The sequence below is a fragment of the Podarcis raffonei genome, chromosome 1, assembly GCF_027172205.1.
Source record: "Podarcis raffonei isolate rPodRaf1 chromosome 1, rPodRaf1.pri, whole genome shotgun sequence".
NCBI classification, from domain to species: Eukaryota; Metazoa; Chordata; class Lepidosauria; order Squamata; family Lacertidae; genus Podarcis; species Podarcis raffonei.
The window spans coordinates 121,361,286-121,379,164 of NC_070602.1; the positions used below are offsets into that span (position 1 = coordinate 121,361,286).

At 44.9% G+C, this 17,879-nt stretch overlaps 1 protein-coding gene across 2 annotated transcripts in view; it reads left to right on the forward strand.

Annotated features, from left to right (window-relative positions):
- DNAH7 (dynein axonemal heavy chain 7) overlaps window positions 1-17,879 on the forward strand; it is a 163,843-nt gene that overhangs the window by 80,351 nt on the left and 65,613 nt on the right. For both annotated transcript variants that reach the window (XM_053360481.1, XM_053360487.1), the window contains exons 36-43: window positions 1,178-1,333; window positions 3,449-3,617; window positions 5,125-5,251; window positions 6,680-6,899; window positions 8,872-9,744; window positions 12,472-12,701; window positions 14,242-14,572; window positions 15,376-15,722. In XM_053360481.1, the coding sequence (XP_053216456.1) occupies window positions 1,178-1,333; window positions 3,449-3,617; window positions 5,125-5,251; window positions 6,680-6,899; window positions 8,872-9,744; window positions 12,472-12,701; window positions 14,242-14,572; window positions 15,376-15,722 (2,453 nt within the window). The remainder of the gene's footprint in view (window positions 1-1,177; window positions 1,334-3,448; window positions 3,618-5,124; window positions 5,252-6,679; window positions 6,900-8,871; window positions 9,745-12,471; window positions 12,702-14,241; window positions 14,573-15,375; window positions 15,723-17,879) is intronic.

Below are 17,879 nucleotides of genomic sequence, written 5' to 3' on the forward strand. Positions count from 1 at the left end.
TAAGTTAAAGGAGCCCTGGACGGTCAAGTCCAGTCGAATTTGACTATGGGGTGCGGCACCCACCTCCACTTTCAGGCCAAGGGAGCTGCTGTTTGTCCACAGACAGTTATCTGGGTCATGTGGCCAGCATGACTAAACCGCTCCTGGTGCAACAGGACACCGTGACGAGTGCCAGAGCGCACGGAAACGCCATTTACCTTCCACCGCAGTGGTGCCTATTTATCTACTTGTGCTGGCGTGCTTTCAAACTGCTAGGTTGGCAGGAGCTGGGACAGAGCAACGGGAGCTCACCCCGTCACAGAGATTCGAAATGCCGACCTTCCAATCGGCAAGCCCAAGGGGCTCAGCGGTTTAGACCACAGTGCCACCTGCGTCCCTACTATATGGTATAGCATGGTGAGCCAAGCATGGTAAAGTGTTCGTGGATCTCTCTGCAAACGTGGATCTTTATAAAGTTTAGTTTTAAGACCAGAAGAACTGTATCATAGCAGATATGTTCATGATGTACCAGCATCGCTTAAAGTAGACTGTTTATCCTTGTCTTCTGCCATGAGGCAATAAAATCTCTTTTCTGGCGATGCATAACTTGCCACTCTGCCCCTGAGGTCTCATAGACTCCTTCAGTGATGGTTTGGTTTGTACACCTAGGAAGGTACTTCTTTTTTGAGAAACAGAAGATCTTCTCCGGTGCTCTTGAAATGGCATAACAACATTTTAAAAAGTGGAATTTTTGGTACAGGCAAAATGCAAAGTTATTTCCCCTGCCCTATCTTGAGCAGTTTGCTGGGGATAGAATGGGCCTTGCTTAGCTCAGGCATTTGGTAGTTTAACTTCCCCATTCATTTCGGTACGGGGAGTATCAGTGATGTATCACCTCATATTCTTTAAAACCACGGGTCCTAAAATTTTGAATCACCCTGGTTTATTTCTGCAGGAACCTCATTAAGGCGCTGTGAATGTTAATGACCATGGATTCATTATTGCCTCATCATTTTATAAGCAGAATGGCTCACGAGCTTGATGTGGAAAAGCTTACTGCATTTAGACGACTGGCAATAAATACAAGGGGTGTGTGTGTGTGCGCGCTTTTTGCTAGTAGGCTATATAAGCTGTCAGATGTATATGCTCATGTGACCCATTCTCTCTCTCTCTCCCTCCGTTTCAACTATTTTTATAGGATTTTCTCTTAAACCGCTTACATAAGGATATCTACAAACCATTGCTCATTAACTTCTCAGCGCAGACTACAGCAGCTCAGACTCAGAACATCATTATGTCAAAGCTGGATAAAAGGAGAAAAGGAGTCTTTGGTCCCCCTCTTGGAAAGAGGATGGTAACTTTTTTAAAAACTGCAGACTACAGACTTGTCACAATGCTCATGTCATATTTTTTTTGCACCCAGCTACCTGAGGACAAAAATGAGCACATAATGTATCAGTCAGGGAGGGCAGAAGTCTTTGTATACAGCAGGCATGTCCAAAGTCATGCTGGCCGAGGACCTTGAAAAATAATAATTAATAATAATAATAATAATAATAATAATAATAATAATAATAAATGTATGCCCTGCCCATCTGCCTGGGTTTCCTCAGCCACTCTGGGTGGCTTCCAGTAGAATATTAAAAACACGATAAAACATCAAACATAAAAAATTTCCCTAAGCAGTGTCAATTAGTTTAAACTTAGCAAACTTACCTCCATTAGCGTGCAAAGAAACAACAGTGCAGGGAACTCAAACTCATACCTCCCCACCCCATCCCATGAGTATGTCTTGCAAGCTGAGAACAGCTCCTGGAAAAGCTGCCTTGACAATACAGTGGTACCTCGCAAGACGAATGCCTCGCAAGACGGAAAACTCGCAAGAAGAAAGAGTTTTCCGTTTTTCGAGGTGCTTCGCCAGACGAATTTCCCTATAGGGAAATCTCCGGGCACAGCGGGGAAGCGCAGTGCGTCTTCCCCACTGTCCTCGGACCTCCTCCGAAGGCAGGCGGTGGGGCGGAGAGACTTCCTCCCCCGCCAGCCTTCGGAAGGCTGCTCCGAAGGCTGGTGGTGGGGCGGAGAGACCTCCTCCCCCCGCCAGCCTTCGGATGGCTGTTCTGAAGGCTGGCGGTGGGGCGGAGAGACCTCCTCCCCCCGCCAGCCTTCGGATGGCTGTTCTGAAGGCTGGCGGTGGGGCGGAGAGCCCTTCTCCCCGCGCCAGCCTTCGGATGGCTGTTCTGAAGGCTGGCGGTGGGGCGGAGAGCCCTTCTCCCCGCGCCAGCCTTCGGATGGCTGTTCTGAAGGCTAGCGGTGGACCGCCAGCCTTCAGAACAGGTCCGGGGACAGAGGAGAAGCGCAACGCGCCTTCCCCTCTGTTCCCGGACCTGTCCTGAAGACTTGCGGTGGGGAGGAAAGCCCTTCTCCTCACCGCAAGCCCCGCAAGCTCCGGGAACAGAGGAGAAGTGCAGCGCACCTTCCCCTCTGTTCCCGGACCTGTCCTGAAGGCTTGTGGTGGGGAGAAAAGCCCTTCTCCGTACCGCCAGCCCGGCAAGCGGTTTCCATAGGAACGCATTAATTGATTTTCAATGCATTCCTATGGGAAACCGTGCTTCGCAAGACAAAAAACTCGCAAGAAGAAAAAACTCGCGGAACGAATTAATTTCGTCTTGCGAGGTACCACTGTAATGTTGCTTAACAAAGTACAATGAGAATGAAAATGGCACAATCAAGATATCATTTTTCAAAGTGGAGGAGAGGAGGGGGGGGGAATCAGACTTGAAATTCAGCTGTTTCTTGATCATTTAGACAGAGCTGGCAGGTAGAAATCTATTTGATCTGAAGCCTCTTCCCTCTTTTCTTAAGAGATGAGAAAGAGAGGAGGGTGTTGTTGGGATTACTTAGTGGTAAGAAACCTCACCCAGGATATGCTGTGAATAGGGATGGAGAGAAATTCCAGTTTGCATTTAAAGACGGATGTTCCTAATTCACACTTCCCAAAACAATACATGACCTGAAACACAGCCATGATTCAGAAGTCTCACTTCTTTGAATTTTGCACTGCAGTTAGCCAGCCAAGCCATGTGTGTGCCCAAATGCACACACTGGATTAGAATGTGCATAAAATGCATATGTTAGTGAAAATAGAATAAACAAAATGTATTGTATTAGGGGAAATTGCTTTGCAAAAATGTGCATATTAGGCAATATGTGTATATAGAAATTTGCATTAGAATGCTTTTGAATTTTCATGAGGACTTTTTTTTTAGTTGCAGACTGGTGTGCAACTGTGGAGAACTGAATGCAAAATTGTAAATATGAGAATCTGAAATTGACAGATCAGCCCATCTCTAGCTCAGAAGCACATTTTTAATAATAACAATAATAGTAAGAAGTTCACTCTCTGTGTGCATAGGCATATGTGCAATGTACAGAATAAGTGTTGAAAAACAGATTTTTTTTTTATTTACAGGTTGTATTTGTGGATGATGTCAATATGCCAGCAAGAGAAGTTTATGGGGCTCAGCCTCCTGTAGAGTTACTTCGTCAGTGGTTAGATCACTGGAACTGGTATGACCTGAAGGACTGCTCTGTGATTAAACTGGTGGATATTCAGATCATGTGTGCAATGGGGCCACCAGGTATGACCTTCTGAGTTTATTTTGAAAGCTTTTCTTTTGGTGCTTTTGGAACACAGATTTTTTTAAAATTGTTTTTTATTTACAGTGGTACCTCAGGTTACAATGCTTCAGGTTACATACGCTTCAGGTTACAGACTCCGCTAACCCAGAAATAGTGCTTCAGGTTAAGAACTTTGCTTCAGGATGAGAACAGAAATCGGGCTCTGGCGGCGTGGCGGAGCAGGAGGCCCCATTAGCTAAAGTGGTGCTTCAGGTTAAGAACAATTTCAGGTTAAGTACGGACCTCCGGAATGAATTAAGTACTTAACCCGAGGTACCACTGTATACTATTCAAATTTATACATTTCATTACATTTGCAATCAATTTAACATTTCAAAATTTGAAATTTGACTTCCTTCCCCCTCTTTCTGTGGTTCCTTGAATTTATTTTTTAATATCTTCTGCGTATCTAAATTCATTTAACTTCCTCATTTAATTATCTACTGTAAATATATACTCTTACAAAACTGCAGGTTGTTACAATAATCCTTCTAATGTTTTTATCTGTTTACAATTTATCTGCAAATATTCAATAAGCCATTTCCATTTTTTTACAAAAAGTTTGTTAACTTGGTTTCTTATTCTTCCGGTAAGTTTCACCATTTCTGCATATTCTGTAAGTTTTTGTATCCATTCATCCTTTACTGGGACTTCTTCTTCTTTCCATTTTTGGGCGGGTAAATTCTTGCTGCTGTAGCAGCATACATAAATGAATTTGTATACAATTTAGGTAGCTAGGTCCCTATAATTCCCAAAAGAAAAGCTTTGGGTTTTTTTAAAATAAAAGTTACTTTGAACATCCTTTTCAACTCATCCTTTACTCATTCATTCAGCCTTTATTGACATAATTAGAGAATAAAATCATTAAATACCATCCATAAAACATTGGTAATCCAGACATAAAAGGTAAAGGTAAAGGGACCCCTGACCATTAGGTCCAGTCGTGACCGACTCTGGGGTTGCGGCGCTCGTCTCGCTTTACTGGCCGAGGGAGCCGGCGTACAGCTTCTGGGTCATGTGGCCAGCATGACTAAGCTGCTTCTGGCGAACCAGAGCAGCGTACAGAAACGCCGTACACCTTCCCGCCGGAGCGGTACCTATTTATCTACTTGCACTTCATGTTTTCGAACTGCTAGGTTGGCAGGAGCAGGGACCAAATAACAGGCGCCGTTGCAGGGATTCAAACTGCCGACCTTCCGATCGGCAAGCCCTAGGCTCTGTGGTTTAACCCACAGCGCCACCCGCATCCTTCAACGTTCTCCCTACTTGCAAATAAAATGGCTTTTGCCGCTATAGAGAATATGCATCTGGGTCATAGAGTTTGTCCTTGATGAAAACCTGCCTTTCACTTACTGTAATGGTTAGCAGAAGCGGGTCCAAATTGGCTACTAAAAGCGTTTCCATTGTTGAATTTGAAGTTCACTGTAGTTCCTTTTTTATTATGATGATTGTGCTTTCTTTTTGCAGGTGGAGGTCGAAACCCAATTACTCCTCGGTATTTGCGACATTTTAATACAGTTACCATCAATGAGTTTGATGATGCGTCAATGTATACAATTTTCTCCAGAATAGTTGATTGGCACCTCAGTATATGGTAAGTGAAGTTGAAATATTGTGGATTACAAAGCATGCAGTATAATGTAAATATGTTACAGATAGGTAGCCGTGTTGGTCTGCCATAGTCAAAACAAACAAACAAATTTTTCCCCTTCCAGTAGCACCTTAAAGACCAACTAAGTTAGTTCTTGGTATGAGCTTTCGTGTGCATGCACACTTCTTCAGATACACTGAAACAGAAGTTGCCAGATCCTTCTATTTAGTGAGAAGGTGGGGAGGGGTATTACTCAGAAGGGTGGTGGGAATGGGTGATTGGCAAAATATGGATATATGTAAATATGGATATTGATGGTCTGCTAAGAAGAAGAGAAGAGTTTGGATTTGATATCCCGCTTTATCACTACCCTAAGGAGTCTCAAAGCGGCTCACAATCTCCTTTCCCTTTTCCCCACAACAAACACTCTGTGAGGTGAGTGGGGCTGAGAAGTGTGACTGGCCCAAGGTCACCCAGCAGCTGCATGTGGAGGAGCGGAGACGCGAACCCGGTTCCCCAGATTGCAAGACTACCGCTCTTAATCACTACACCACACTGGCTCACTGGCACATCCTTGTATAACCTTATTTTTCAAATATATTCAACACTTTTGTCTTTTGCTCATTTAGTAAGTGTTCCTTTAGTAAGGTAAAACCCATGGAACAGTGAAACCCTTTTGGATTCTCATACACATGTTTTAAAATATGTTCAATGTTTACATATTTATTTAATTTATTATTTGACTTATCTCAAAAGCAAAAGAAAAAAAAAGTGCTCCTTTGCTTCCACCATTAAACGGCAAAGGTAAAGGGACCCCTGACACTTAAGTCCAGTTGCGAACGACTCTGGGGTTGCGGTGCTCATCTCGCTTTACAGGCCGAGGAAGCCGGCGTTTGTCCCGCTGGGTGATGTGGCCAGCATGACTAAGCCACTTCTGGCGAAACCAGAGCAGCGCACGGAAATGCCATTTACATTCCCGCCGGAGCAGTACCTATTAATCTACTTGCACTTTTTGGTGTGCTTTTGAACTGCTAGGTTGGCAGGAGCTGGGACCAAGCAACGGGAGCTCACTCGGTTGCGGGGGTTTGAACCGCCGACCTTTTGATCAGCAAGCCCTAGGCTCAGTGGTTTAGACCATAGCGCCACCTGCGTCCCTCCACCATTATCTCCTGACAATTAGTGGTAGGAGCAGGACTTCCTCTCCCTTCTTAATAATTCCTTAATGGCTCCTGGTGGTTCCCACTGGCAAACAGCTTCACTACCGCTTATATCTTTAGAAACCTCCGACATATATGTACGGCTGTTATAGCCATCCTTGATTGGCAGCCCAAGGAGTTTAGCAAGTGCAGGGAAGTGCATTAAAGTTTATGTTTTGCTCGGTAGCATTGTACGAGTCATTTTATTTCTTGCGTTTCACATTTAAACCAACAGTTATAGCTTCCCTCCAGAATATGTTGAGCTGACAGCACAGATTGTAAACGGCACCATGACAGTATATAAAGAGGCTATGGAGAATCTGCTCCCGACTCCAACCAAATCACACTATTTGTTCAACTTGCGTGATTTCTCTCGTGTCATCCAAGGTGTTTGCCTGTCGAGACCTGAAACGACAGCATCTACAGGGACAATAAAACGCCTTTGGGTTCATGAGGTAAACTTTTTGTTGTCATTAGTCAATAACTGAAGGCTTTTGTCTTGATATGATGAAAAAGTATTTTCTTGTGAGGCAGTTAAATTATTTGATTTGGAACAGGCTTCCTCAACCTCGGCCCTCCAGATGTTTTTGGCCTACAACTCCCATGATCCCTAGCTAGCAGGAACAGTGATCAGGGATGCTGGGAATTGTAGTCTCAAAACACCTGGAGGGCCGAGGTTGAAGAAGCCTGATTTAGAACATGGCTGTTCTTTCAGTTACTTAGTATTACAAATTTTGTTAAATCCATACGTTGTTGCTCTCTACAAGATACACAAAAGGCATAATGGAGTCAAGCCTGAGCTGCTTTCAGAAGATTTCTTTTTTATATATTAGCTCTCAAGCAAGTCAACAGAGAGGTGGGGGCATCTAACTGTATTTTCAAGTGGGTGACATTGCTTTAAATAGTTACCCACCTCAGCCCTTTAGGATGGATGGGGTGAAAATCTCAGAAGATAAACCTTTTTTTTTTGTATTTGATAAAACTTGTGTATCTATATTTCGGTATTGCTCTATTCCACCTTTGAGTGTAATACAAACATTAATTTCTGGCTTTTGCTAAATAAATGACAAGTGCATAAAGTATAAATGAAGAGTTTATTTACTGGTTTGAAGTTAACTGAACTTACATTTCCCCTGTGGAACTTTTAATGTGTAGATCTTAATTATTGCCCCCATCCTGCCAACCAGTAAATGTTTTGTTGATAGAAAAATGAATATTTTTTTTTACCATATGAAACATAGTATTCACTTAAGCCCTAGTGTTAAGTTCTTCCTACACTCCTTTACAATATTAATTCTAATTACCGTATTTTTCGCTCTATAACACGCACCCGTCTATAACATGCACGTAGTTTTTAGAGGAGGGAAACAAGAAAAAAAAATATTCTAAACAAAATAGTGGATGTATGATTTTTGTGGTTCATGCTGTGGCCACAGACATGTGATCTGACAGTGAGTTTAGAGTAGCCCAATGCAAAAATCCTGAGGATCCATGTGGATCCATGCTTTGTAACCACGTTTTTGCACCACTGCGGCCCGAGGCAACAGTGGGTGTGTGATTTTTGGTGCAAGATGTAGCCATGGACATGCTATGTGATCTGGCGGTGAATTTGGGGTGACCCAGTGCAAAGATCCTGAGGATCCATGTGGATCCGTGCTTTGTAACCACGTTTTAAGTGGGGAGGGAAGGAAAAACACTCAAGGGACAAGGAGCACGCGTGGGGTGTGTGGAGAAGGATGCTGCTAATAATGCAGGAGAGGGGTTTAAGGGAAGAAGGAACACACGTGGGGTGTGTGGAGAAGGATGCTGCTAATAGTGCAGAAGAGGGGTTTAAGGGGAGAAGAAGCACAGGTGGGGTGGGTGGAGAAGGATGCTGCTAATAATGAAGAAGAGGGGTATAAGGGGAGAAGGCTCCTCTCCTCTCCCACTTTGCTCCTTTAAAGCAAGCAGGCTTAGCGAGCTGAAAAACTTTGCTGCTATTTAGCAGGCTGAGTGGGGAGGAGAGAGGGACAGAGAGCCTGCTTGCTTTAAAGGAACCAAACGGACAGGAGCCGCTTACACTCGTGTAAGCAGCTCCTCTCCTCTCCCGCTTTGCTCCTTTAAAGAAGCAGGCTCTCTGTCTCTCTCTCCTCCCCACTCAGTGGCTCTTCTCCCACTTTGCGGTTTCAAAGCGAGCCACGCAGGAGGGAAGGAAGGGGAACCATGGATCCTCTGCTCACGACTGCAGCAGATCCCCCCCTGCCACCCGTAGGCATTCCCTCCATAACATGCACAGACATTTCCCCTTACTTTCTAGGAGGAAAAAAGTGAGTGTTATGGTGCAAAAAATAAGGTACATATTGTACCTGAGGGAATTCCCATTCCATTTTCATGTTTGTGACTGGAATTGCCACCATTAGAACAACCATATTGCCATTTGTCATGCAGGTCCTTCGGGTGTATTACGATCGCTTAGTAGATAAAGCGGATCGATCCTGGCTCATTGGCTGCATCCAACAAGTAATGAAAAGCCAATTCGAAGAAGAGTTTGATGATCTTTTCGAGAGATTGGACTTCGATGGCGATGGTTTGGTGAGTGAAGATGATTTGCGAAGCCTGATGTTCTGCGATTTCCATGATCCTAAAAGGGATGATACAAACTACAGAGAGGTCTTGGATGTGGACCATTTGAGGGTGGTCGTAGAGGGCCATTTGGACGAATACAACCAAATGAGCAAGAAACCCATGCAGCTGGTCTTATTCCGATTTGCCATAGAACACGTTTGCAGAATTTCCCGTATTCTAAAGCAGCCTCGTAGCCACGCGCTTCTGGTTGGTGTCGGAGGAAGTGGGCGCCAGTCCCTGACCCGTTTGGCTGCATATATGTCAGACTACACGCCTTTCCAGGTTGAAATATCCAAGAGTTACGGGACCAATGAATGGCATGAGGACCTAAAAGTCATCCTAAGGAGATCTACCGAAGGAGAGATGCAAGGGGTTTTCCTGTTCACCGATAGCCAGATAAAAAGGGAGTCGTTCTTGGAAGACATCAACAACTTGCTGAATGCCGGAGAGGTACCAAACCTCTTTGCGGTTGACGAGAAGCAGGAAATTTGTGAAAAGATGCGTCAGATAGACCGCCAGCGTGATAGAACGAAGCAGACGGACGGAAGCCCCATTGCCCTTTTCAACATGTTCATTGACCGCTGCCGAGACCAGTTGCACGTTGTGTTGGCCATGAGTCCCATTGGAGATGCATTCCGTAATCGTCTTAGAAAGTTCCCGGCGCTTGTTAACTGCTGCACTATTGATTGGTTTCAGGTAGGGGCCTTTTGGAATTTGCACATTCTGTGATGCGAGCTTCATCCTGAGTACATCGTGAGAAGCAGCATCTCTTTAACGTTTCTTTTTAACTTGACAATGTTAGAGCCTGGAATTCCACTTGATGTGATAGTTTGCTATGTGCAGTAATTTTTAGATGGAGGAATAGGCCAACCTATAGTCCCCTGGATGCATTCTGAACGTAGGGATGTTGGAGATTTCCTATGAAAACAGAAATGGGAATGGAAATCTGGATGTTTGCTTATTCGCCCCCATATATGGAATGGCCATCTTTCCAACAACTATGATCAGAATTCACTGTTGCCGTTGCTTTCGGCCTGCAAACAATACATAGCTGTCCTCAACACACACACAGACCACCCATTTACATTACATTCTCTCTACATTGAAATGAATTTGTATTTGTAGAATTTGTACTGTTAAAATGAAAAGGGGTCAAACCATCGCAAGAGGTGTTGAAATTTTGGGAGGTTGGATAGTTACAATAGAATGGTCTCAGGGGTGTGGGGTGCACATTTTTTATGTTTGTTTATTTATTTATTATTATTAATTTGTCAAAAAACAAAATGAATTGGGTGGAAGAGTGTATTGACAATGCAATTAACAAAAATTCTGCACATTGTGGAATTAATAATGTGAATTTTGTAGGTCATGGAATTTAGCTATAGCAGACAGTGGGAATAATAATGCAGTTAAAAAAACAAAACCATTCTTAATTGTTTTTAAACAAATACAACAACCATTAAACATTTACTCAGCAGTACATCTAATGGTTTCTGTTTTATCCAATTTCTCTAGACATACATTTACACATTCAACATTCAAACATATTGCTTAATATAACCCTTCCACTGAGAATAGTTTTTAGTGGAAGATGAACTGCAGCAGAATTGAAACAGTGCTGCATGTGGCAAATGGAAGATGGTGCCTTCTTATTTTTGTAGTACCATGTGATACTTAACCCCTTAAGCCTGTAGGCTTCCTTGCTTGTGGCCAATACACACACAGCTTTATTGCAGTCCATAGACCCAAAACACACAGTACAACAACAATAAATAATAATCAACAGTTATTAAGGTGTAGAATCAGCCTTGCTAGCCAACAGAGGAGCTTTAGCCTGTACATACTGATTTCTGACTTATACTGTCTCTGAGAGGAATTTTGCTACAACTTACCCTCAAGGAGAACCTTGATATGAAAAAAAGTTGACAATTCCAGGTTGTTCTGTTAGTACTGGATTGATCAGATGCTGTCTAACCTGTTTAGAGCCAGCATGGTGTAGTGGTTAAGAGCGGTGGACTCGTAATCTGGTGAACCAGGTTCGCTTCCCTGCTCCTCCACATGCAGCTGCTGGGTGACCTTGGGCCAGTCACACTTCTTTGAAGTCTCTCAGCCACACTCACCTCCAGAGTGTTTGTTGTGGGAGAGGAAGGAAAAGGAGATTGTTAGCTGCTTTGAAACTCCTTAAGGGGAGTGAAAGGCGGAATATCAAGTCCAAACTCCTCCTCCTCCTCCTCCTCCTCCTCCTCCTCCTCCTCCTCTTCTTCTTCTTCTTCTTGCAGATTGCAATGCAATAAACTGTGTTCCATACATTCAATATCCTGCGAGCATGGGCACAGCCTATCTTGGTATGGGACATCCGCCAACTTCTCCTTTTCAGAAGGGAAAACATATATTCTGGCTTTAGCTTGTGGCTAATAGTTTTTGGGGTGTGTATGTGCATGTGTGATTTGGATTAGGGCCATGGTGCAAAAGCTGAGGGCTAGAAACCCCTCCCTCTGTGTCATGGACCCAACCAATTCAGGCCCCTCCGCAGTTGTTTCTGAGCAAGAAAAAGGGGCTTGGGGCTCCAGAGAAACAACACCATTATGATTACCTTGATCCTTAAACTTATTAATTTCTATAGGTTTAAGTGTGACTAATATTGTGTTGGACTGTCCTTCCGGTGTATGTAACAGAATCCCTGTAAAATACTTTCAGCTGTGACTACTTGAAGGCATATTGTCAATACCGTCATAGGAACTTAGTGTGTCATGTTTCATCCCAGTTTAGTACATATGACCAGGAAGCGCATATATATATATATATATATATATATATATATATATATATGCTATCAAGCTACTGATTAAACTGCTAGTCCCTGCCCTCGTATTCAAAATACCAGGCTTTGCCTAGTCTTGTCTAGTGCGAGACTGAGGAACCACTCTCTCTCTCTCTCTCTCTCTCTCTCTCTCTTTTGTATATAATTTTTATTGAGTTTTCTGTTTTACAATTTTAAATACTCATTTTACATCCTTAAGATATCAGTGACTTCCCTTCTTCTCTTTCCATGGTTCATTTTGCATATCATAAATCCCGGCACATTTTACATAAACTAAACCATTAATATAGCCATCAAAACTTGTTTACACTGTTGAATTTATCTTAATGCTGCCAGGGTTTTCAGGTGTACACAATTTCCCCCCATATATTCAATAAACATTTTCCAATCTTCTTTAAACGTACATTCTTCTTGTTTTCTTATTTTATATGTTAAGTCCGCATGCTGCGCATATTCCAATTTAAGTTTTCATTCTTCCTTAGTTGGGACCTCGCTCGATTTCCATTTTTGGGCTAACAAAATACTTCAGCGGAAGCATTATTTATGCAATATCTTGTTTCCATGATAAGAGTAAATTATTTGCTCCTCTTCCTTAAATTTAGTCGTGGCCTTCGGACGCGTTGCAGGCTGTTGCCACTCGCTCCCTAGAAGATATCGAAATGTCAGAGGAAACCCGAGATGGCTGCATCGATATGTGTCAAAAATTTCATACTACTACCATTAATTTGTCTGAATCATTCTTTAACGAACTCCAGAGACACAACTATGTAACACCTACTTCATACCTGGAGTTGATTTCCACATTCAAATCTCTGTTGGAAAAGAATAGGGCGTAAGTATTATTAATATAAAAAATTGATATGAGAAATAGCCTTGCATTCCCTCGCTCCCAGCCTGCGCTTCCAGCCCCATATAACAGATTGAGTATAGCATGCACAAAAGGGGGGTTGTTCTCATTATTCCCTACTTGGACATACAACGTATAACGTCTCCACCCTCATCGTTCAGCCCAGACCCTGAGGTCCAGCGCTGAGGGCCTTCTGGCGGTTCCCTCACTGCGAGAAGTGAGGTTACAGGGAACCAGGCAGAGGGCCTTCTTGGTAGTGGCGCCTGCCCTGTGGAACGCCTCCCATCAGATGTCAAGGAAATAAACATCTGTCTGACTTTTAGAAGACTTCTGAAGGCAGCCCTGTTTAGGGAAGTTTTAAATGTTTGATGTTTTATCTTGTTTTTAAAAATGGGCAGGGTATAAATAATAAATTTATTATTATTATCATTATTATTATTATTATTATTGGCATGTAGGGTGTTAGACCAGGTGTGCAATTTTTCTCGCTTTTCCTGTAGATGACCATGCAAAGAAGCTTTTGTAATTAATAAACAAACAAACCTAAGAGTTTTGACCTTTTTCTTTCTTCTCTTAAGGCAGGCATAGGCAAACTCAGCCCTCCAGATGTTTGGAGACTACAACTCCCATCATCTCTAGCTAACAGGACCAGTGCTCAGGGATGATGGGAATTGTAGTCTCAAAACATCTGGAGGGCCGAGTTTGCCTATGCCTGTCTTAAGGTGTTGATGCTTCCCAAATGATGAGCATAGACCTGTATTGATATCAGGCTAATAAAAATATTGTAGCTGGTGACTTTCGTCTCTTTGCAAGATAGTGTCTGCTTTTCTGAGCTGTTAGAAACCTTTTTTTCGCTTTTAATTGTTTTATATAATTGAGTTTGTTGTAAGATGCTTGTATTTATTTGTGTGCTTAACCACCTAGTCATTTATTTAGCTTGCACTGGCTTTCCCAGTGCTCAAAGCAGCTTACAAAGCCTGCCAAAATGAGCAGCTGAGATATCATGCTGTGCCCCATCTGCATTTGAAAGACTTACATTTCCTGACTCCTAGGGAGGTTCTCTTGGACTTGAAAAAGTGAAGATACACAGAGCCCAGGGCCCAATCTGCCAAAATGTAGGCAACACAGAGGTTAAAACAGGGAAGAGTCTGTCTCTGAATTACCATACTTTAATCCTAGGCTAGGAATGTTTTTATAGGTAAACACCAGCACCTCAGATTGTGCCAGGATTTGTGGCCTTGTCAGGGGAAAGTGAGTTTTAAAAACGGGTAAAGTAATATTTATCTAAAAGTAGGGTGCTGGCTACCTTGGAATGTAATCTTAAAATATGAGAAATAAATAGATATTTGAGTTAATAAGGGCATAGGGTTGTGAAATTGAGTCAGGCTTTAAAAACTCAAGAAGATTGATAGTTGGTTACTGTAAGGGGAAATGGAATCAGAAGTGCGTTCAGCAAAAGGGGCTGCTTTTGGATTAACTTGACGACACTTGTCGCCCGTGTGAACGTCTCCTGAATTGCTTCCAGGCAGGTGATGAAAATGAAGAAAAGGTACGAAGTTGGCTTGCAGAAACTGGACTCGGCGGCAGCCCAGGTGGCCACGATGCAGGTGGAGCTGGAAGCCCTGCAGCCCCAGCTCAGGGTAGCCAGCAAGCAGGTGGACGAGATGATGCTCGTGATTGAGAAGGAGTCCCTGGAAGTTGCCAAAACGGAGAAAATAGTGAAGGCCGACGAAATCGTGGCTAACGAGCAAGCCATGGCTGCCAAAGCGATCAAAGATGAGTGCGATGCTGATTTGGCCGAAGCCTTGCCAATCCTAGAAAGCGCCCTGGCTGCTCTTGACACTTTGACTGCTCAGGTATGGCCTTCAGGCTATATAAAGGTGTGTGTGTGTATATATATATGTGTGTGTGTGTGTGTGTGTGTGTGTAGGGACGCGGGTGGCGCTGTGGGTAAAAGCCTCAGCGCCTAGGGCTTGCCGATCGAAAGGTTGGCGGTTCGAATCCCCGCTGCGGGGTGCGCTCCCGTTGCTCGGTCCCAGCGCCTGCCAACCTAGCAGTTCGAAAGCAGCCCCGGGTGCAAGTAGATAAATAGGGACCCCTTACTGGCGGGAAGGTAAATGGCATTTCCGTGTGCTGCGCTGGCTCGCCAGATGCAGCTTTGTCACGCTGGCCACGTGACCCGCAAGTGACAGCGCTGGCCCCCGGCCTCTTGAGTGAGATGGGCGCACAACCCCAGAGTCTGTCAAGACTGGCCCGTACGGGCAGGGGTACCTATACCTTTACCTTTATATATGTGTGTGTGTGTGTGTGTGTATGTGTATGTGTATATATGTGTGTGTGTGTGTGTGTATTCTACTTTTATTTAAAATGCATCTCTGGGTTATTTGTGGGGCATAGGAATTCGTTCATTCCCCCCCCCCCAAAAAAAATATAGTCTTGCCCACCATGGCTGAAAAGGGTTGCTGACCCCTGATGTAGATGGTGGTGAGGTAAGGTAGAAATGAGAATATAAGCTGGGGAGGCTGAAATGTGAGGTGTGAAATTGATGGTGCATTCACTGCAATATTTCTGATGCTAACACACTGATATGGGTATATTGAGATGATATCTAGCAGAATGCTTGAACTCTAGAGACAGAAGAACTATTATTTATTTTAAGGATATCACTGTTGTGAAGTCGATGAAGAGTCCTCCCGCTGGCGTGAAGCTTGTCATGGAAACAATTTGCATCTTGAAAGGCATCAAGGCAGATAAAATTCCAGATCCCACAGGTACAGGGAAAAAGATAGAAGATTTCTGGGGTCCTGCTAAGAAACTCCTGGGGGACATGAGATTTTTGCAGTCGCTTCATGAGTACGACAAGGACAACATCCCTCCAGCGTACATGAGCATCATTAGAAAACAGTATATCACCAATCCTGAGTTTGTGCCAGAGAAGATTCGGAATGCTTCCACGGCCGCAGAAGGCCTATGCAAATGGGTCATTGCCATGGATTCCTACGATAAGTAAGTCCTTCTTTAAGAGCAGTCATTCGTTTCAGCTTTGAGAAGTCGCCTTTCCGCCTTACCCCTCCCAAGGCACCGTCCTCACAGCATATTTAATAACATAAAACCCAATAACGTGTCACAAACCCATAAAACCACAATCTATAAAACACGGAAGCATCTACAAATATTACAACAGCAGCAGTTAAAGCAGTGTGTTTGTGGTGGTCTTGAGAGGATATCAAAGCATGGCATAAAATGTTAAGATACGCAGCACTAAAATATCAGTTAAAGGCAGTTTGGAAGAACTTCAGGGCCCATATTAAAGTCATCATTGTAAGAGAGCTTTGCATGGCCTGTTTAGATATGAATGAAGGATTTTGTCTTGCTAGATATTTCCTTTTCTTGCTCCTTCTTCACCAAGGCATAGAAAGTTTCAGGAGCAAACTGCCACCCTATTATTATTATTATTATTATTATTATTATTATTATTATTATTACAGTCGTACCTTGGTTTTCTAACAGCTTAGTTCTAGAACGTTTTGGCTCCCGAACATTGCAAACCTGGAAGTGAGTGTTCTGTTTTGCGAACTACTTTTGTAAGCTGAATGTCCGAAGGAGCTTCCTCAGCTTCCGATTGGCTTCCTGAAGCCGTGGTTTGGTTTCCGAACGTTTTGGAAGTCGAATGGACTTCTGGAACAGATTCCGTTCAACTTCCAAGGTATGACTGTATTATTACAGTGGTACCTCGGGATGCGAATGGGATCCGTTCCGAAGCCCCATTCGCATCCTGAACAGAACGTAAGACGCGACAGCGCGTCTGCGCGTGCGCGGGTCACGTTTTGCCGCTTTCGCGCATGCATGTGATGTCATTTTAACTGCGCATGTACGAGCGGCGAAACCCGGAAGTAACGTGCTCCATTACTTCCGGGTTGCCGCGGAGCGCAGCCCGAAAGTGCTCAATCTGAAGCATATTTATCCTGAGGTATGACTGTAGTATTATTATTATTATTTGTTATTATTAATAATAATCAGGGCCGTCTTAAGTATATCTGGCGCTGTGATGCAAAGATCCCTCTGGCGCCCCCCTCCCATTTCCCAGAGCTGCCGACCTTTTTACGGCGCTGCTGGCAGCTTTGCGGGGCTGGAGGAGGCGGGCAGCGGCTGGAGGGTGGCTCCTCCAGCAGGGAAGAGGCGGAGGCTCCGGGCGCTTTGGTGAGGTGGGCGAGGGCAGTGAGCTGATGCCGGGAGGCGCTGCACCCAGCCTCCACCTCTTCCCTGGCGCCCTCCAGAACTTGCCGCCCTGGCGCCCCGCACCACTTGCCTCTATGGGCAAGACTCCCTTGATAATGATAATAATTTGTAGGCAGGCCTGCATGCACCACCCCTCCCCTCATGACTTCACTGCATTCAGCAGTGCTTACAAGCTCCCCCCGAATCAAGAATCCTGTGTGATTGGGCCTTCTCCACCAACCTCACACATGAAGTCTGAGGGTCCCCCGTTCAGAGCTGCCAGGCACACTTGAAGACATAGAAGTAGTCTGAGCATCCATCTGTTTTTGCCCAGTAGATGTGATGATCTACACTCCTGGCTCCAGCGACGCCCAGTGGCGTAGCGTGGGGGGTGCAGGGGGGGCCGGCCGCACCGGGCGCAACATCTGGGGGGGGGGCGCGCTCGCCGCCTCCGGAGTCGCCGAAGAGCCTCGGGCGCAGGCTGTAGCAGAGCCCCATGTCTTGCGGAACCGACGAGCTGTGCGCGCGTCCGGGCTGAAGGCGTCCGGCAGGCAGCGGCTCTCAGCGCTCGCCGCGGTCCCCGCGCGTCAGGGCTGTGGAGGGCGCGCCAGGCAGCCCCGCCACAGCTGCTGCAGCTGCTGGGCCATGTTGCATTTTCCTCGCCTCTCTGCCCTCCTCCGGGCAAGCGGCGTCGTTTGGACGGCAGCGCCAGCGGCAACTCGCCTCAGATCACCTGACACAGACCCGCCGCTGCTGCCGTGGCTACCTTACCGTAAATACCCCAGCCCAGGCAGCAGCAAGAAGAAGCTGGGAGCGGCGGCAGGTTAGGGGTTAGGGGGCGCAAATTACTTGCCTTGCCCCGGGTTAGGGGGCGCAAATTACTTGCCTTGCCCCGGGTGCTGACAACCCACGCTACGCCGCTGGCGACGCCAGCTGACTATCAGC